General features: G+C 33.6%; 1 protein-coding gene across 1 annotated transcript in view; it reads left to right on the forward strand.

Annotated features, from left to right (window-relative positions):
• The window catches only part of LOC107453633 (twitchin), a gene marked incomplete in the record, with an annotated part of 247,518 nt that overhangs the window by 194,895 nt on the left and 30,154 nt on the right, over positions 1–22,469 (forward strand). The window contains 14 exon segments of the mRNA XM_071179568.1: positions 2,552–2,848; positions 4,952–5,248; positions 7,607–7,888; positions 9,192–9,491; positions 9,580–9,882; positions 10,412–10,690; positions 10,776–10,881; positions 13,938–14,140; positions 14,266–14,438; positions 15,094–15,223; positions 16,932–17,222; positions 18,424–18,531; positions 18,891–19,082; positions 21,384–21,488. Coding sequence (XP_071035669.1) covers positions 2,552–2,848; positions 4,952–5,248; positions 7,607–7,888; positions 9,192–9,491; positions 9,580–9,882; positions 10,412–10,690; positions 10,776–10,881; positions 13,938–14,140; positions 14,266–14,438; positions 15,094–15,223; positions 16,932–17,222; positions 18,424–18,531; positions 18,891–19,082; positions 21,384–21,488 — 3,066 coding nt within the window.

Genomic DNA, 22,469 nt, shown 5'->3' on the forward strand with positions numbered 1-22,469 from the left:
ATTAATATATAAAATTTATAATTAATATATAATTAATATTTAATTAATAATATATAATTTATATTTAATATTTAATTAATAATATATAATTTATATTTAATATTTAATTAATAATATATAATTTATAATCAATATTTAAATAATGTATAATTTATAATCAATATTTAATTAATATATAATTTATAATTAATATTTAATTAATAATATATAATTTATAATTAGTATACACTTCCTTTTTTACAAAAACTGAAATTAAATTCCTTTTATCTTTTATACAGTTTCATTAAAACTATGCTCTCATTAAAACACACATATTAAATTTCATAAATGTCATTATTTAATTAAATTATTACTTCGAAATCATTACATTTTAATGAATACTAAAGTATAGTGTAGTTAGAAAAGTATTGAAACTAGTTTTTCCTGAAAATTTTTAAGACATAGTATTTGAAGGATTGTAAGCATAACTAGTAACTTCCAATAATGTTTGTGTTTCGCATTATAATTCGAAATATATTAAAAATTTTTTAACACGCGAATTTTAGTTTTAATGTGTACAGTGCAAAAAAAAATAGTCTACCCGGTATAACTTTTGATTAAATGATCAGATATTTACGATCAATGTTAATGGCTCCAGGGGATGACTTCAAATATACTAATTAATAAGTGCAGGAAATATTTTAACTTACGAAATCAAGTGCTAAAATGCACTTTCTCTGAATAAATATACCCCTTTTTTTAAGGTTTCGGATCTCTGACCCCTAAAATCGAGAGGGGGTTATCTGGGAAATAGGGTCCCCGTAGTTTGGTCAGGAGAGCGATCCCATGTTCGGACTCCTTATTGATAATTTTTTGCTCCATATTCGGATAACTTTTTAAGTGAATTGGAAAGCTTATCCATGCATAAAATAAATTTTAGTAAATGTTTTTTATTGTTTTATTTAACAATAGTCGAAAAAATTCTGATTCGTAAGGTTTTTTAAAGTATCATAGTTTTAGATGGCAAAATACGAAATTTGAACGAGTTCCTTGGAAATCGAAAAAAGTCGCCTATTTAAAATCTCTCTGGAACAACCGATTTCATTAAAATTGTGGATATAAAATTAGATACTTTTAAAAAACAATCCAAAAACGACTGTTCTTAAATTATAAATAATTTTTTTTAAATTGGTTTTATCTTTGATTTTATAACTCAGTGTTTTGAATCTCATCTCGAGGTATGGCGGAATACTCAAAATATAAAATTAACGTTAGGGGACCAAACAACTTTCCCTCTAGAATCCGTTGGAAAAAAAACGTATGTTTATTCAGAGGAAGTACGTTTTTGTGTCTGATTTCGTAACTTAAAATATCGCATGCACTGTTTAATTAGCGTATTTTAGAACATCCTCTCCAATCACTATAATGGAGTTCTAAAACGATCCGATCGTATGATCAAAAGTTATTTAGGGTGATTCGTATTTTTGCTCACTGTACACATTAAAACTAAAATTCTCGTGTTAAAAAAATTGAAATACATTTTGAATTATAATTCATAATTAAAGTTACTAGTTGCACTTGTAATCTTTCGAATACTAGGTCTTGAAAATTTTCAATTTCAATACTTTTCTAACTACTAATCTTAAACTGAAACTCATTCAATTAAATCTGATGTAAAATAATTACGAAAGCTTAACATTATGTTAGCATACATAATGTTTAGCTAAGCATGTGTAATAGTTTTATGCTCAAATAACCCTGCGTATCTAAAAAGAAGCTGGGGTTGAAAAGTTTAGAATGGAATTTACTTTTCAGAATTGAAAAAAAAATATTTTGAAGCGTTCTTTTAATCTTCAATTTAAAACTTTCGATTTGGAAAAAAAATAATACATTTTGCTTACTCCACAGCAGAGTTGCGACGACATTGTCGCAGAACATTACACCGTTTTTGTAGAAAGATTTTTCTTTTGGGAAAGGAAAAGTTTTCTTTCTGCATAATTTATCGAAAAACGTTTTTTTTTCTTTTTTTTCTGCAGAATTTTTTTTAAAGGTATCTTTCTTGCTCATCAGAGCGGAAAGAGATAATCATGATTTTTCTATTTTCATTTAAGATTTAAAAAAGAAAGTCGGTAATTACTGACATCGGCTAAAATTTCAAATGAATAATATGAAATAAAAAAAAAATTCAGATATCGCGAAAGTGTAAAGGATAGTTCACTCTAAAAATGTTCTTTCTTTTTTCTTTAAAGAACACCCTATTTAACAAACACTTATTTGAGTATCTCTTTTTTAAAGAGTTCTGTTCTCGTAATCTTTATTTTGGGAATTTTTTCGATTTTTAATTTACGTACAAATTTTAATTTGTGTCATAATTTACAAAATTCGGAAATAATGAGTGCATTATTCCACCTACAAAATGCGAGAATATCGCCTGTAATATTAGAATTTAAAAAAAAAAATACTTGTGCAATTAAAAATGCATGTTTTTTTCTGTAAACACAACGTTGTGATAATTAGAGTGAAAGGATGTATGTAAACATTTATTCTGAATGAATTTGTGTCATTGTAACAGATGTTCCCCTGCCTCCTAAGAATCTGCAGATCAGTGAGGTGAGCAAAGAGAGTTGCCTGGTGTCATGGAACCCACCCGACGATGACGGTGGCAGTGACATCCAGCATTACACAGTAGAGAAGAAGGACATGGAGGGTGGAAGATGGGTTCCTGCAGACGAGACAGTCAACACTTCCCTGCACGTGGACAGGCTCATAGAGATGCACGAATACATCTTCAGAGTGAAGGCAGTCAACAGAGAGGGAAGTTCTCAATGGACCATGACCCGACAATCCATCATTGCCAAAAATCCATTCGGTATAGTTTTTTTTATGTAAATTTGTTTTATATGTATGTGTACGTTCACGCCGTTGCTTGGATAGTGGCTGACAAAATAATCCCCCCACATACGGTATCTGTTGATTGTGGTGAGGAAGTTTCCGGCTCAAGCGCTGGCCGCGTCATCTGACCAGGGTCAAAAGGACGTCACATTTCTTCCAAGGACCGCGATGACTCAGGGGATAGAGCGCTCGTCTTCCAATGAGGCAAACCGGATTCCTATCACAGTCGATACGAGTTCCGACCACAGTGACCGACCACATGCTCCGACCACAGTGGTGACATGTCGTATACTCAGTGATAGACTGATCATGGATGAGAGTCTCCTTGCCGTCAGGCTAACCATGGGAGGTTCTCGTTGTGTTTCTCTCCATGTAACGCAAATACGTGTGAGCTCCATCAAAAAGTCCTCCACGAAGTCAAATATCTCCCAATATTTGATACAAAAGTACTCTCGTCTTCTGGATTGGTTTCAAAAGTACATGGCTACGGAGTTGAAGTTAGATAGTGGTTATCTCAAGAATTAGATCGGCTGTTCAACGGTGGTGATAAAATAGTTTTCAATAGAGCAGTTGCTAGCTTGTAGCTCTGATTCATTAAAAATTAGTTTCATCACACAAAATACTTTACTTTGGATGTCTTAAATTTACATTGTATATAATTCTCTCTATTTCGTTACCCCTCATTAAGAAAACAGTCTTGTCTTGGAATACTGCTGCAACTCTCCCTGTTTTAACTCTGTATGACTGGCAAAGTTTTGATCTGCTTTATCTAGTCCAGTTGGAGCAACACTAAAGTAATGCCTCTGCACGAATAAATTTAGAGTAACATTAACTGTCCAGTGGGGAGAAAATACGGTCACTACGTTGGGACTACTATAGGATCGGATTTCTCGTTTATGGCAACCAGTGCGGGAGCCTTTTCTTTTGCAGGAGGTGTTGGTTGAAGAACCCTTAATACAAACGAGTGACGTATGAATGTTCATAGGTAAAAAGCAGTTCTTTAGAAATGCTAAATAACATCAGTTTTAATTCCGATTATTTTTTTAATTGTTACTTAAATTTTCTTATATGCTATCTATATTTCTAGAGTCAGTATCGAAAATAACCTATATACATCAGGGTGCGTACCGTTTTTAAAAAGTGCTTAAAGGTGTTTATTTTTGATTTAAGTTTTTTAAAAGCCCTTAAAGGTACTTTTTTTTATTCGCGGTTTGTAAAAATTGCTTAATATTCTATCTTGTAAAAAGAAATGTTTTCTTTGCCGTATCGAGTGTCATTCTAAATTACAAAAAAAAACATGATTTTCACAATTTTCTCTGCACTATTTATAAGAAACTAGTTATTTTATCATGATTACGCAATGTTTTTGAATTTTATGTTTATAAGTGAAGAACTTTAAAAGTGGGGAAAAACTTTTTTATTACTGCACAGATCCTAATTATGTTGTTTTTTTTTGGGGGGGGGAAGTGATTAAAAATATTTTTTGAGTGCTTAAAAAGTACTTAAATGGTACTTATTTTGTTGAAAAATGTGGGGAGAGTAGATATCGACAATGTCAACCTTCATCTATGAAGAGGTACCCCGACATAAAATCGAGTTAACATGCCTTATATACTATTGAATTGAAATTGTATTTTTGTAGTGGTAGACACACAGTACTCCCCCCACCAGAATTATATCTGTGATAAAATTTGATAACGGATACCGCTAGTTGATTCATTGCTGTTATGTATTAAGATCCCCCATAATTTTTGAGCAGTCGCGTATATACGAAGCAACAGTGTGAGGAAAACAATGTCGCAAGTCAACTGTTCAATGCGGACCATCCATCGAAGTAGGCGTGTTCAAATCGAAGTGGGCGTTTCTGCCAAAATGTTCACGTCACGTTTGATGACCACCCATGTGGGGAGAGTAGACCTTCATCTTATGAATCGAGTTAACATGTCTTCATATACTAGTGAATTGGAATTGTATTTTTGTAATGGTAGACACACTACAAAAATTTGTCTACGCACCCTGATAACGAATGCTTTAAGAATAGGATGAGTGCAGCGAAGACATTCATTCATTCCATTTTCAGATCCACCGGATAAACCGAGTCCACCTGTGGCCATCGACTGGGATTCTCATTCCATTGAATTGGAGTGGCGTCCACCTAAAAAAGATGGCGGAGCTCCCGTCTCCAGTTACCTCATCGAGAAGAGATTGAAGGGTGCACCCCTCTGGGAAGAGGCGACCAGAGTGACCGGAACTAAAGCCAAGATATCGGATCTGGTGGAAGGGGAACAGTACGAATTTCGTCTGGTGGCCATTAACAAAGCCGGACCCAGTGAACCCAGTGATCCCACACAACCCATAACAGCCAAACCCAGATTTTGTAAGTCTCTGTTTAAAATATTTCTTTCTAACATTCATAGTGAAGTTAAAGTAACGGGTCCAAATATAAGAAATGCAGAACATTGAAGCGTTAAAATAATATGAGTTTAAGTGAACAAAATATAGACAGAAGATCCGATAATGGATTAAAGAAATGAAGCAACTTTTTATTGCAAAAATTACATTTTGAGCCTTTCATTCACATTATATATGACTTAATTTTTCAATGGATTAAGCAAATCACTTCATAAATTTTTTAAACATTTTATATGGTTAATCTTTAATCCGAAACCGATTTTAAAACTGGTGGAGGACACAGAACTACTCTTGAAGTATAACATTAAGTGTAACTGGGTAAAAGCCCGTATTGGCATTCAAGGCAACGAGGAGGCGGATCGAGCAGCAAAAGATGCCACTAGCCTCTGCAAAATCTCAATAGAGGTCCCTAGTTCCGCCGCTCAAATTAAAACTCTGGTCAAGTCACATAACATGATACGCTGGAAGCAAGAGTGGCAGAGTTCTGGGAAAGGAAGGCAGACACTCAAATTTTTTAAAGATCCGAAACTAAATAGACTGCAGGCAAGTTTTTATCTTAACCAATTTTTAACGGGTCATGGAGTGTTCGGAGAGCACCAAAATAGATTTTTTAACAAAAACATCTAATGAAACTACTGTGGTGAACAACAAACTATAGACCACTTAATTCTAAATTGTATTCATTTCCGGACACTTCGTGACAATCATTTTAATAATTTTAACCAACATCAGTGCTTCGCTAACTTGACCTGCAGAAAATTGCTTTTTCCCCTTTTGGGTATACATTCTATGTTTTGACACTGTCAACTTTTACTTTTATACTTGTCATTGCTTTTGACCTTTTATCTGATGCTTTTACTTTTAACTGCCTGTATTGTTTATGTTTTGAGTTGTTGTTGTTGTCCACTCTTGGACCTGAGTTCAAACAGTCCTGGTTTATGTGCTGCTTTGTGCAGCCAACTTATTGCTGAAATACGTAAGGGCTTGTATAACAATATAAGAGTCCGTTGACCTCTAGACTTAATATTTTCTTAATTTATTAGGATCTTTTGACCTTATTTCAATTCGGTGGTTCCCCTTTTTTGTGTTTTAAACGTTTAATTATCATTATCCCTTGTGGCATATTTTGATTTATTTTATTTATTTATTTTTTTATTTTATTGAAATTACATACATTTGCTGACTTGTGTGCTCAATATAGGCTTATAAGTCATTGTCAAGTAGAAAATACAGATAGAACAATTCAGAGAAAGACATCACAAAGAATACATCCAGGGTTACGGCGGGATTCGAACCCGCTACCTCCACGCTTAACAGAGCGTTTGGACCGGCGATACCGCTCGGCCAGGGAGGCCCCGCATATTTTGAACAACGTGTAGTGTATCCCTTGCTGAAATCAAATTGTCGAGCTGTTGCCATGTAACTCATAATAAACTGATCGGAATTTTAACAAATGCCACGGTGGGGCTTCGCCGGGTTCCCCGACCGGCACTGATTGAGCCTGCGCCCCCTCTTCTGGGTGGGCCTGCCGCGGCGACGGTGCATATTTTTAACGCATACCCTGAATTAATAGGGTGGGTCGTTATATATATTACATATATGGTTAATCTTTATTTTAAATCTTGACCCATTAATTATTTAACTGCACACTATACCTGGCCAAATTATGAGACGCATTATTAGATTCTACGTAAAATCTGAATTATGAGGTGATATTTATTGTTTTTATACAACTGAAACCGGTTTTAGTTGTTTACGTTCGCGTATCAATGGATTAACATTGTAATGCAGTACGCTAAAAGTAAATACAAATAGGAAGTATATAAAAAAATCTCATGAATAAAAATCCTTTACATGTATGTATGTCTGAATATGAAAGTATTGCCTGTAAACTCGTGCAAAGCATGCCATTATTATAACACTGTAGTGTATCTAATAATTTGCTCTAATTGTTATAATTTATTAATATAATAGTTGACATAATAAGTATTTCATATTTAAATAACATATCTTCTAATTTATCTAATCTTCGAATATATATTATATATATTATACAAACCGGTTTCAATCGCGTAAAAACAATCAATATCACCTGATAATTAAGATTTGACATAAAATCTTATAGTGCATCTCATAATATGAACATAGGCTGTACCTAGATGAAAATAGCTTCCTAATAATTTAGCTGGGGAGACTATTTAGGCTACTCTTTTTGATATGTAATGCTACTATTTTTCAAAGAAAATTTTAATAGAAACCCCTCATTTGTCAGTTATTTTTTTAAAATTAAAATCCACATGAGGGTGAATATTTGTCATTGTAGTGGCCCCCGTCGTGGATCGCCTGACACTTTTGGATCAGAGGGTCCGTGCTGGACGTCCCATCACCTACGAAGTGTCCATCAAAGGTGAACCACCCCCCATTGCTTCGTGGTCCATCAACGATCATCCAGTCATCGGCAATCCGAGGATTGAAGTGCGTACCACACCCACCACCTGCTTCTTCGAGATTTTGTTGTCTGTTCGATCAGACACTGGAAAGTACACACTCAACTTGGAGAACAGCTCGGGAAGGCTCAGCACATCTGCAACCGTCACTGTATTGGGTAAGTTTTCTGGAACACATGCTTTTAAATGAAATATATACTCTTTTTATGCAAATTTATCCTTTTCGCCTTTCATTCACACTATTTATAACTTAGTACATGATAATGTATTTCAAAAATAAATAAATAAAATAAAAAAACAGAATTTTTATAATTTTTTCTAACTTTGCTATTTCCTCTTTATGGTTTTTGAGCATTCGATGCTTAGTAATATAGTCTGAGTAAACATTTTAAAGCTTAGACTATATTTTTTAAGCACTAGTTATTTTAAAAATTGGTCAAACCAGCTTGGTTCGGACACGTCACATGGTTGGTTAACATTTTCAGGATAAGTGCTATGTAGAGCTATTAGATGTGCGTTAAATCTGCATCCAGGCGTGTGGGCAGTATGTATGACCCAATGAAATGATCGTGCACGATTTTGACCCAAATATTTAGAGCGAAACGTGGATAAAATGAACGTGGACGTATTGCGCGCACGTTTTTAGTGCCTGCCCAAAAAAGTGGTGGATATTCGAAATACCCATGCGTGTGAATTTGCATTCGTCAGTGAACAACACATGTGCACAAAAGTCCAGATCTATTGCCGTCTGTTGGAGAAATCACGTGCCGAAATGAACGCGTGGTATAATAGACACGTGCCTGGTCATCCGATGGTTCTAGGCCCCGAAATATCTGCGCATGATAGGGATACCTTCTTTCATCTCGCAGGTCTCGCCGCACTGTATGACGGGAAACGTGAACGGCTCTCGACAGTGTCCGCCTGACAGATTCATTCTTTTTGTTGATACGATGCACAATGTCACCCGATGCAGGTGGCGTTCTTACACACTCCTGCCACATTCGGCATCCAGCATGCAAGTGGATGAAACATGCAAGTTGAATCGCAGAGTTGTTGGTGCAGTCGTTGAAATGTCATCGCATTAGGGAAGCGTCAGGGGCATCAGGGACACTTTTGGTATGATCTTTGAGCTCCCCTTGCATTGCAGTTTTGTACATGTAATGCATCTCGGTCATCTCATGATTTGAGTACGCATCCATCTCATCGGTGATCCGCAGAGCGAACGCAGACATCCGCTGTGAATAGTCTTTTGATAGTGATCACTGTAAAGCACCCTAATAGTGCGTTGCGTTCGGACCAGGATAGTATAGTGATGTGTGCTTGCCTAGTTGAAACCCCTAACGTATATACCATAATTAATAAGTATTTGGGAGCTTGAAGGCGGAAAGATGCTTCATATTAAAGTTGTAAAATCGTACCCCTGAAAGTTGATGAACCTAACATGAGTATTGTCGTTAACAGACAGACCCACTGCTCCAGTCGGACCCTTGAACGTGAGTGAAGTGACCAAAGACTCGGCCCTTCTGTCTTGGAAACAGCCAAAAGATGACGGCGGCTCACCCATCAAATATTATATGATAGAGAAGATGGACACTTCCCGCGCCACGTGGATGGAAGCTGGTCAGTCCACGTCCCTTTCTTTCAAGGTCCAGAATCTGGTCCACCACAAATCCTATCAGTTCAGAGTGTTTGCCGTCAATGAGATTGGAGATTCAGATCCCTTGGAAAAGGAAGAGGGCGTCACTGCCAGAGATCCCTTCGGTAATCATCTTAAATTTCGTCACTACTTGCAATTATCTAAATTGATAGAGTAAAGTTGTATGAATACGTTATTTTCTCAATTTTACAGAACCTCCGAGCACTCCTGGTAAGCCCAAAGCGACGGACTGGGGTGCCGATTTCATCGAACTGTCGTGGACCCCTCCAGAGGAAGATGGTGGATCCCCCATCACAGGTTATATCATTCAGAAGAGAACAAAAGGATCGAATTTGTGGGAGAAAGGAACAGAAATTATCGGCAACGAAGGAAAAGGAAAAGTGCCTCATTTGATCGAGGGACAGGATTACGAATTCCGGGTGATCGCTCTCAACAAAGGAGGACAGAGCAACCCTAGCGAAGCATCGGAACTTATAACTGCTCGTCCAAGATTCTGTAAGTTTCTTCTTCATTGTTATAGCTGTTTTAGCCTTTCTCGTGTCTGATAATGGGGTTCTTTTAAATAGCCTTAGCAGCAAAACAACTTGTGCCCTCATTGGACCCATATTCACGAATCTTGGCTCAATTAGGGCTCAATGGGCCGTTATTCATCAGCTATGGGTCCTATATAGAAACGGCCAATTCATACGATATTTTATTGCCGTTTTGATTTCAATATAGGCCCTATATAGTATTGTCAGATTTATATACATTATTCAGCCAATATAGAACTTATATTGGCTCTATATAGGCCGATATTGCCTTGATATAGGACCCATATTAAAATATCTAGACTTCCCAATAGGGGTCCCTTGATGTATGTTCATATAGGACCATAGGACCCATAGTGTGCCCATTTTGAGTCCAACTGGGGCGAAGTTAAAATTGTTGCAAGGGATATAGTGGGAGTATCGTATTATCGAAATTGGGAATAATAGCAGGATAACTAGTTGTCTCAGGATTAATCGATGTTGTTTGTTGTCAGTGTCACCGAAGATCGTAACACCCCTGAAGGACATTGAAATCAAAGTGGGTGATGTTCTTCACGTAGAAGTGAAGTTCGTGGGTGCCCCCGTGCCTCAGGTCACCTGGACTGTGAATGACAAAGTACTGGAGTCTGACAAGAGAGTGTCCATCTCTAATTACGAGAGTTACACCCTCATTCACGCCATCAACGCCAAGCGTTTGGACAGCGGGAAGTACGTCCTCCATCTCAAAAACGATTCCGGAAGTGACGAAGGCACACTCAAAGTGACTGTTCTGGGCAAGTTAACTCTTCATTCCACATTCAATTATTTTACCTGTTACTCTATAATAATAATAATAATAATTGATATTCACATGTGTAGCGAAACCCAGTGCCCCTGAAGGACCGCTGGAAATCAAAGATATACAAAAGGATAGCGTTACCCTTGCGTGGAAACCTCCGAAGGACGACGGTGGCAGTGATTTAGTGTAAGATTTCATTTCACATTCATCTAAAATACAGTCGTTGGCCAAATTATTAGACGTACTCTAAGATTCTACGCAACACTTTAATTATCACGGTATACTACACAGCGTTAGTGTTTTTAAGAGACTGTTTACACTTGTTTACGTTCGTCTATCAATGGGTTAAAATTTGTAATGCAATACGTTAAAAATAAATACAAATAGGAAGTCTATAAGAAAATCTCCTGAATAAAAACCCATGACACGTATGTTTAAATATAAAAGTATTGCATACAAACTCGTGCAAAGCACGTCATTATTGAAACGCTACAGTGCGTGTAATAATTGGATCTAATTATTATAATATACTAAGATAACACCTGGTGTGATAAATATTCGATATTTATATAATATATCGTCTTATTTAACCCATTGATAGACGAACGTAAACAAGTGTAAACCGGTTTCAGTCGTGTAAAAACAAAATTTTATAGTACAGTACAGAACCCGTTATCCGGAAATCAGAAAACCGGAAAACCAAAAAACCGGAACGAAATTCGATAAATTTTCCCGCCATTTTTTAAAAAAAAATTTTTTCCTCATAAGATTTTAGGATTTTTCTTTATTTTTTGAAAGATGTTTACCATACCATCATTTTAGAAATAATCATTACTGTATTACTTCATCGTTTTTCCTTTTTCTTAAGATTATTTTCAAACATTTTTTTTTTAGTTGGGTTTAACAATAAAAAAACGGCTTTTTGTAGCGATTCAGAAAACCGGAAAAATCAGTTATCCGGAATAGCGATGGTCCCGATCGTTCCGGATAATCGGTTCCCTACTGTATCACCTCATAACTAAAATTTTACATTAAATCTAATAGTGAGTCTCTTAATTTGGCCATGGATCTTGAATACCCCGAGCTTTGACATGTTTCTACTAACTTATATCTTACAAATGAGTATTCATACAATGCGCAATTAGATTGAACAGAACGGTTCTGTCTATTTGACTGAAGGAATTTCTGATAATTCTTATTGTTTCAGACAGTCTCTGGTTTTGCGTTTTTCCCTACTGAAATATTTAATTTGCTATTCCTAATGTTTTTCTTAAAGGTCGGAAATGCAGATCAGTTCTATGGTTAAGGTTCAAAAAGTGCTTAAAGGTGCTTATCGGTGATTTACTTTTTTAAAATCTTAAAAGGGCGTCGAGGTTTGTAAAAAGTGCTTACTTTTCTATCTTTTAAAAGAGATTTATCGTTCGATCTATCGATTATCGTTCTAAATTACGAAAAATGCATGATTTTCTCAATTTTCTCTGCTTAGAAACTAGTTATTTTATCATGATTGCGTAAAGTTTTTGAAAATGTTTTTGAATTTTATTGAGTTAATGTTCATAAATTAAGAACTTTATACGATAGAAAAATATAATTTTTATGACTGCAGAGACCCTAATTATATATATATACAGGGTGTTCCAAAATTCTCTTTACAACTTCAAAAATTCATAACTTCGAAAATAAACAAGATATTTATATTCTGCCTTTTGCATGTATTACTGCAACTAATAAAGTTTTGTTTAGTACACTTCAACATGCGCACCATTGGTGGCCCTAAGCACTTCCAGTCTGTAATAAATTTCAAGCCAGGTGATGTAAAGATAATTTTGAAACACCCTGTATATATATATTTTTAGAAAGTAGTTAAAAATATTTTTCGAGTGCTTAAAAAGTACTTAAAAGGTGCTTATTTTTTGCTCCAAAATCTGTCAATGCACGTTGTAAGAGGAGTGCGTTGAAGGTAACTGATTGACCTGTTCGCGTGAAAGTGATTATAAGGAATGCAAAATTGGATGCATCTAGAAATATAGTAATAATTATATGGTTTTTAGTGACAGAAGGTCTTTCCTCATCCGCTGTTAATGGCAAACAGTTGTGATTAAATTCTTTATAAGTTTTTTTAAAGGGTGCGCAAAATACAAAACGAACCACCCTAAATAACTCTATAATGATCGGATCTTCAAGTTCTAGGACTTCTTTTTAATTATTCGAGGTGATGACTTCAAAAATGTTAATTACTACAGATGATATTTTAGTTACAAATCAGACACAAAAACGTACTTTTTCTGAATTAACTTGAACTTATTTCGACGGATTCGGATTTCTGATTCAAAATGTAGGGAGTAGCCGCAAACTGGGAAATATGGTCTCCATAATTTGGACTCCTTAAAGTTTATTCAATTTCTTTTTTTGTATTTAGCTTTTCTAGGATATCTCAAAGACTTTTTAATCGAATTGAAAAATATTTGTAATTATGAAATTCGTTTATCCACAGATAATTCCATGAAAAACAAAACTTTTAGTAAATTTTTATTATTTTATTTAATAATGGTTGAAAAATTATGAATAACAAGATATAAAATTACTTACGTAATTTTAAAGAATGCAATTTTGCACGTCAAAATACGAAATGTGTGCAAAATCACTCAAAAATAGTTCCCTGAGAAATCGAGTTTTTAGAGAAGCCGTATTTTTTAAATTCAACTTCTCTGGAACCTATTTCGCTTAAATATTGTTTTTTTTTTGCCATCTAAATTTACATTTTTAGAAATGGCGTTAAAAACAGCATATCCTGCAATTCAAAAATTTTTTGAATATTTTTAAATAAATAATAAAAAGTAATAAATGTTTTAGTTATATTTTTCGTGGAATTATCTTTGTATTAATGACTTTTATAATTGTGTGCAAAAATTTTTAAATTCACTCGAGATGTGACAAAATGTACAAAAAATAAGACTAGCATAAAGGGGTCCAAACTTTGAACTTCATTCTCTTGATAAAACTATGGGACCCCTATTTCCCAGTTTGCCCCTACATTTTGAAGGGCAGAAATTTGAATCCATCGAAACACAATATCGTCTACGCTAATTAATTGGCTAAAACTTCTAAGATTGAGTCCTAAAACGTAAATCAATAGACCAAAAGTTATTCCGTTTTTTCTACTTTGCTCACTCAACATCCAACGAATCAATTCATTGAAGAAATGATTCGACGTCTTCATTCATTTCCTCTTTTCATTTCAGTGCTTATATTATTGAGAAACGAGATAAATCTCACAATGGTCCATGGGTGCCAGCACTCACCATTCCAGCCAAATCCACAACAGCCGAAGTGCCAAAACTCATTGAGAATACAAATTATGAATTTAGAGTGAGAGCCAAGAACGCTCAGGGACTCTCTGCAGCCCTAGAAACTGAAAGATCTGTTATGGTCAAAAATCCTTTCAGTAAGTCTCTTTTTTTTGTATCATTTAGGTTACGTCCAACTAAATTAAGGTAATTTGGGGTTTTGTCCAGCTACATGTTTTCTCAACAGTGCTTTTACTATAATATGTGTGTGTTTTATTTCCAGAGCCCCCGAGTCCACCGGGACAACCTGAGCCCGTCGATCATGACCGTGACTTCATCAAGATCAGTTGGTCTCCGCCACTGAAGGATGGAGGTTGTGATATTATTGGATATGAGATTGAAAGGCGTGACACGAAATTGAACAGATGGGGAACGGTTACAAAGGATTTGGTGAAGGTGATTCAATATTTATTTATATCTGAATCAGGAGAAAATTGATCAAAAAAGGATTCTTTTCTAATGAAATAAATGTAATCATTGGAATTGAAAAAAAAGCAAAATATGATCACGAAACTATTTACTGATGCAATGACAATAACAGAGCATTTATTTACGTTTTATTCAAATGAGTTACTTATTTGAAACAATTAATGTTGGAAAATATGAAGATTTTATTAATGTTTCTAAACAGTAATGCCCATTGAATTCATAAGTTTTGTTTTTTAAAAACGTGTAGTATGATTTATGAAATATTTTTAAGCATATGTTGATTGGAAATTTTGAAACTGTACAATAACAAAAAAATATAAAGTACTGGCTTAAAAACAGTACTTTACCCTCGTAAAAATAAAAATAATAGAACAAGTATAAAATAAAACATCTATAGATCAGTGATTCACTTTACTTGCAAGTAAACTCTTTCAAATATTTCAGTTGAAAATCAAAATTTTAAATTGTTTTTTGAAAAACATCGAACGGGGAAGATTACGAATATTGAAACGTTGTTATCATTAATGTAACATTTCTATACTGTAAACAAATTGTGAGATTTCTTTACATATCTGTTTTGTAAAATTAAAATGAGTGCTGAAAGAGACTTCATGAATTTCAGAGTTGTAACTTCACTGATCACATGGTGACTGATGGTCATTCCTACGAATATAGAGTAACTGCTCATAATGTTGCTGGCTATAGTGAACCTAGTCCAGCCTCAAAACCAATTACAGCAAAACCAATGAAAGGTATGTTCACTGCTTCTTAAGAAATATCATTATTTTTTTTTAAGTCAAACTGAGTGATTGCTCTAAAAATGGGAAGCACTTTCTGTAATTCTTTTGGTTCAAGGATTTGAGTGGTTATAACACAAGATTTGCTGTTACAAGCAATTTTATCAACTTGTTTTGACTTCTCCTTGAACACATTCTAAAACTCATAAAAAATTCTATGAAAATATGTTACGTGTCAATAACGGTGATAGGTAGATTTCACTTTTGAATGAGCCAAATAAGTGATTCGGGTGTTTGGATTTCAAATCTGAAATGACCGTTGTGCGCGACTAGGGACGCCTCCCCCTTTCAAAAGTTCACGACAGAGCAATTTCATCCGCCAATAGATTCATCTGACTCTCCATTCCAGATTCATATGATTCTCCTAGCGGCGTATGATGACATTCACTGGCATTAGTTCTTATTCAGTTATAATCCTGATGATGAGTCCTCATTCCCCCAGAAGTTTGTCACAACATTAACACACTATCCGTGTCACATATAAAGTATTTAAACTAGTACATTTTTAAAAAAAACATAGAATAAAAGTGCAATTAAAAAACTGTAGTTTGGAAGGAGAAACTGATTGCATAATTGAAATCAATGATATGAATGTATCTTGAGAACTGTTAAAACAATCATATGAAATCGATAAAAAGAAATAGCTCCCCCTTATTATTCAAAAAAACATTTTGACGATTTTTTTTCTTCAATTTTACTTAAAATCTTTATGTAAGTTTTGCAGGCTATTACGAATCATTTTGACGATTTCGTTGTCAATACTGCGGTGTTATCATTAAGTCGTAAAATTCCTGTTTTTGAAATTCATTTTGACGATTTCGTTGTCAATACTGCGGGGTTATCATTGAGTCGTAAAATTACTGTTTTTGAAATTCATTTTGACGATTTCGTTGTCAATACTGCGGTGTTATNTTACGAATCATTTTGACGATTTCGTTGTCAATACTGCGGTGTTATCATTAAGTCGTAAAATTATTGTTTTTGAAATTCATTTTGACGATTTCGTTGTCAATACTGCGGTGTTATCATTGAGTCGTAAAATTACTGTTTTTGAAATTCATTTTGACGATTTCGTAGTCAAGATTGCTGTGTTACCATTGAGTCATGAAATTACCGTGTTTAAAATTTTCGTTTAGTGTGTTAAAAAAAAATCCCCCCCCCCAAACATTTAGGTGTGTTATGAGAGCCGTGGTGGCTCAGGGGATTGAGCGCTCGCTCTCAACGAGGGGAAACGGGTTCGAATCCAGCAATGGATGGTTGATTCTAATTCCGCACCCGACTCGCACCGACCTCAGTGCTAACGTAAAATATCCTCAGTGGTAGACATATCATGGGTTAGAGTCCCCTTGCCGTCAGGCTAACCGTGGGAGGCTGTCGTGGTTTTCCTTTCCATGTAACCCAAATGCTGGTTAGTTCCACCAAAAAAATCCTCAACGAAGACAAATTTCACCGAATACTTGATCCAAGATCTTCTGCATTGTGTTCAAAATGACAAGGCTACGAAGTACATTTGTAGTCGTAGACCCAAAATTGGGTCGGTTGTTCAGCGGCTATAAAATATAAAAGTGTTTAAATTTAATTCCTTCATCATTGGATGTATACATGGATATAATTATGTAGTTTTGCTTGACTCATTTGAAAAGAATCTTTCACCTCGTTTCAGAAAAACCGAAACTTCACCTGGATGGTTTGTACGGGAAATTCATTCGTGTTCGAGCTGGCGATCCTGTTTACGTAAACATTCCTCTGACCGGCTCTCCTGTACCGACTGTCAGGTGGACACACAATGGTCAACACCTGCAGGACACTCCACATACAAGGCAAGAGATACGCGATGAGGAACTCATCATGCTGACCATTCCTAAATCTGAGAGGACAGACAGTGGACTCTACAACATACAGGCTAAGAATGCATATGGTGAAGATTCAGCTGACATAACATTGCTCGTATATGGTGAGTCAGATCGATGATTCCTCCTAATATTTTCTTTGATATCGCTGCTTTATTGTGTTTTATAAAGAAAAACGATAAAATGGTATATTAAAATAAGAAATTTATTCTAGCATGACCCTCAATTGACTACCCCTACTAAAAAATTTCCAAGGACCCTGAATAAGGCAAAAAAATTAATTAATTAATGAATAAATAAGATCAGCTTGAGAACTGAAAAAATGAAGCTCACCAAATCCTGGGTTTGCTTTTTGGTCTTCACTTGATGAATGCTTACTTATTTTAATCTGTATGAATAGTGCTACATTTTTTATAAAATTTCTTAAAATATGAAACATTTGTGTAATAGTCATTTTAAATTGGCACAAAATGTGTTTCTGCTATTTACCTATTTTTCTGTGATCAAAATAAATGAAGCAGGTCTTCGTTTATTTACTATACTTAATTGCAAATCATTTTTTTTTTTACGTTCTGTTGTTGCCTTTGAAAATTGTATTTTTTCTGCTTGTGCTTTAACTTTTGAGACTATTTTAACAACCGCAGGCGTGGATTGCTGCTTAAAAATAAAAACTCTTATAAGCGTGCGTGATGGAGAAGAAGCAAGATTTGAATAAATAAATATTTAATGAATAGGGTCGTCAAACATGCAAGTTTAAAATACCAAGGAGTTGAAATTTGACGCTTCATCGTGGTTTGTTTTTTCTTAAACCTCGGAAAGAACTTTATGTGCCTCTATTTCTTCCCACTTTATTTTTTGCTTTAAAACAAATTTTTATACATTGTCTTAGAAAACTTTATTACTTTCTTCATTATATAAGCTCGAATTTCGCTTAATGTCAACAAAGATTAAATAAGAGTATCGTTAATGAATTCTCATTTATTTCTTTTCTGTTTCAAGTACAATTGGATTAACATATTAAGAAAAGATTTTTACTTGAAATTTATAATTATGTCTTTTATGAACAGAAGAACTTTTTTTAAATTAAAATAGTGGCTTTTAATAAAAAAAATGGAGGAAAAAAATCAGTTACAAGGGTTGGTGAGCGGTGCGAAGAGAGGGGGTGGTATTTTTCATAAAAATGAAGTTGTAACTAATCACAATTTCCTTTACACCTACTCATTCAATTTAAAAAAAAAATAGAAAAAAATTGTGAGGCAAAACTGTCATTGAAAAACACAACAGAATAACAAAATGTATTTTCAGACAAGCCCTCCCCCCCACGAGGACCTCTAGAAGCTGTTGAAGTCACAAACAATTCCATCTCCCTGAAATGGATGAAACCGGAAGATGATGGCGGATCAGAATTGACAGGTACATCTTCTTTCATAAACTTTAAATTTTCGTCTACAAAAATGTTTCGAAGCAAATTTACGAGAGCTAAAATGATTTTATTTAAAAATGTTTTTAACCAATGCAGTTTTAAACCAAATGTTTTTCCCCCTAAAAATTAATTTCTCTAAACTCTTTTTTTTTTTTTTAAATAATCTTTTTTTTTTTAATTTAATTTTTTATTATTTATATAAATAACTTTAGTTTCAATGGCATCGAATGAAAAAAAATTTCCATTCTAATGATATATTGGAAGAAAAAAAAAAGGTTTTAACAAAATATTTTTTTTTGGTGATTATTTTAAGTCTGTTATAATTGAAATGTTTGAACTGTTTTTAAAGGTTTCATATTGGAGAAGTGTGATATTGGTGGTGACAAATGGCTTCCCACTGGTGGCTATTGTCCAAATCCGGCCTTCACTGTGAAAAGTTTGGATGAAGGAAAGCAGTACCGGTTCAGAGTGAGGGCTGAGAACATATACGGCATAAGCGAACCTCTCGAGAGTAAACCAATCACTGCAAAGAATCCATTCGGTAACATCTTGTGCTATTTTATACCACATATATTTCAGGAAATGAATGCTGCACCATTTCACTAAAAATAATACACTTGATTTCAGTACCTCAATCCCTACTATTTGTTCACCCTATATCAAATGTTCAACATTTTACTCATCCAACTCGAGTTTAAATACATTTTTTTTTAAGTGGAGGACACTCGATGTTAATGTACTTTTTTCAAATATTAATTCATTCATAAATTAATGTTTTATTTGTGGGGAAAAAATTGTAATTATTTCGTAAAAAGTAACTAAAGTTTTTCTTTGTTGATCTCAGTAGGAATTGACTTTTATATGAATTGTTTCTTAAAAATTAATAACTTCAATTTTTAAACTCACGGCACGTTCATTTATACTATATGTATGAATCTCATCTGAATTTATAGCACATCAGAATATGCATTAATTTTTTTCAATACATGTCATTCTTTACTTTTAAGATTTGTGCTGTGATGATTTTACCATCACTAAAACTTGAACCTCGCCGTTTCGATTGAGGTGCCCCACATAAAAAAAATCAGTGGTAGACCTCTCCATGTGGGTTCATTTCATCCACGAAGACAGCCTTCTGGATTGGATTCAATATGACAAGGAATGGCTGTTAAACGACGGTGATAATATAGAACGTCTTCAGATGCTCTGATGACGATATATTTTGGTGAAAAGACGACCCTCCTGCATATTTCACGACCATCAATTATTAAAGTGATAAGTTTGATATTTTTTTCTCTCATCATCATTTTTAAAATTGTTGGGATAACACGTGGGAGACCGAATCGTTTCATTTTTCCTCACTAAAAAAAAATATAACAACTATTAAAGAATCTCATTGGGGCCTTTAATGAACGTTTTTCTTGAGTGATATCATTAGATGAGTTGCATCAGCAGACTGATTTACAAATGTGACTTTTATGCATTTTCTTTTCTTAATTCTCATACAAAAGAAATGAAGTAAGTATTTTTAAAATCAGTCATTTTTTATAGTATTGTGGTAGTGTATTTTAAGGCCTATAGATATACAACAATACTGAAATGTATATTAATAAATGATTTCGCACTTGTTTTTAATTCTTCATTTTTTTAAAAAAAAGCATCAGCAGACTAAAATATCCAATGAGCGAGCGATGAAAAAGAAAGATTATTTTAAATGAACGTATATTAAATAAAAAAATAATCATATTGTGTGATCAGTTTTATTTATAATATTTTTATGATGTAAGGACAACATTTTAGCAAAGGGTCGCATCACTTTCTATTTTTACGTAAGTTAGAAAGTAATGCAATTTAGTATTAACAAATTCTTTTATTTACGTTATACACTATAATAACAATACGTATTCATTATTATAAGAATGCATACTATATACTATTCTTAATAAATTATTATAACAAATATGCATTATGACTAACATAAATGTTTGGATTATTCAACTGAATACATTTATCGTATCAATAATTGTATAAATAATAATTGTAAAATTTATGATTAAAATTGACACACTTTGAATGAGCCCTCTTTGAATTATAATTTTAAATGGATCCATTTTTTTGACTTATTGTAGTTTACGCTATTGATTGCATTGAAAGTTGCAATTTCTTTATAATTGCTGGTAATGGGTATTCTTCCATTCATTTCAATATAACACCCTTTATGTATCTACCTCTTCGGTAGTGTCTAAATACTTTTTCAAACATTTTTACAGTCATTTTCAAAGGCAGTTTTATCCAGATGGTTAAAATAATATTAATTTCAATTGTATTTAAGAAACGATTTCATAGTTCAACATCTACCTAATTACACTCTTCAGAGTTTAACTAAGCTTTTTAGGAGTCTTTCATTTGTATTTGCCCTCCTAGTTCAATTATTAATTCCCCTAATTGAAGCATTGGATAATTTTTTTTTTTATCATAGTATTTTGTAATTTGAGCTGCTTATTTGATTGAATGCTTTTTCAAGTATTTGTTCCTACTTTCTCGTTAAATGGTGTTACTGAATGCTGCATCTTTAAAAGGAAGGATTCGGAGGAATAAAATGTCACTAAGTTTAGTCTTCTGTTACACAAAATGGATGTGGAGCCAGCTCATTAGAAGACTGCAAAAACAAATGCTTTTACGAACATTAGAAAGTGTTCTTTTTATTCAAACGAGTTCCTAAATGTCACAGCATCGAATATTAATAACTATTTTCGTAAATAAATCGTTCTATAGGTTCGTTATACTGATTAATAGTTCATAAGTTATGATCATTAATAGCTATAAAATGTTCCTTTTTCAGACACCCCAGATCCACCGAGTCAACCGAAAGTTTTGGATCATGGACCCACTTTTGTATCATTATCCTGGCAGCCTCCAGCACATGATGGTGGAAAACCAATTATTGGTAATTTTCTCTGCAATAAGTTTTCTGCTCTCTTATTGTGAAATTAGTCTTTTTTTTTTAATTATAAAGCAGAAGTGATTATCGACTTAACTTACAAAAAGAAAAGAATATTTTTAATGTAAATATATCTGCTTTGTTACCACCAACACGTGTAAGGTTTAATGTTTTGGAAACAATTCAAGAATCATGCTTTGTTAGGTGTATAGCAGTTCAAAATATTAAAAATTACCCGAAAAATACTGTCAGCATCGTACAGTAAGAAGACAATTGGCTACACACAAGGAAGTTATGGATTAAGCGTTTGTTTTGAAAAATACCATTCGAATGTTTATATTGGAACAAAAAGTTATAACTGTTTCTACGAAAGAGAAATAACTTTCTGAAACAAAGTGTATGTTTGAAAAGCAATATTAAAATAATCAATTTGCTGATAGAAAGAGAATTTTCAATGAGGTGATGAGTTCTTTTCATACATATTTCTTTTCTACTTTTGATATATGCTTAGAAAAACAGCAACAAAGGACATATAAAGTCAAACTGTAAATATTACATTGATAAATTAGAAATAAGTGTTTATTTAAAAAATAATAATGTGATGCCGCATTATATACTTACTAGCTTTTAAAATTTCTTTTTTTTCTCAAACTTATTTTTTTAATCATTCTCAAACGAATTTTAACTAAATTAAATTAATTAGTTAATTTTTATTACATTTTATAAAAAAGCGAACATAAAATATTTTATTCTTTTCTTATCGATCCATGTAATGGCTCACTTTTATTTTCAATATTAATGTAGACTCATCAATTCACTAAATCGAAGACAAAAATCTATTTACAACTCTTTATTCTTTATTTCTTATCACAAAAATGTCTCAGTTACATAGTTCTACTAATTCTCACAGTCTTGTTGGCTATTCGCGATAGCCAAAGTATTTTCAAATCTATTGATTAATGATTGGTTGGCTTTATTTTTTGGCAA

Source organism: Parasteatoda tepidariorum, chromosome 1 (assembly GCF_043381705.1).
Source record: "Parasteatoda tepidariorum isolate YZ-2023 chromosome 1, CAS_Ptep_4.0, whole genome shotgun sequence".
Taxonomy (NCBI): Eukaryota; Metazoa; Arthropoda; class Arachnida; order Araneae; family Theridiidae; genus Parasteatoda; species Parasteatoda tepidariorum.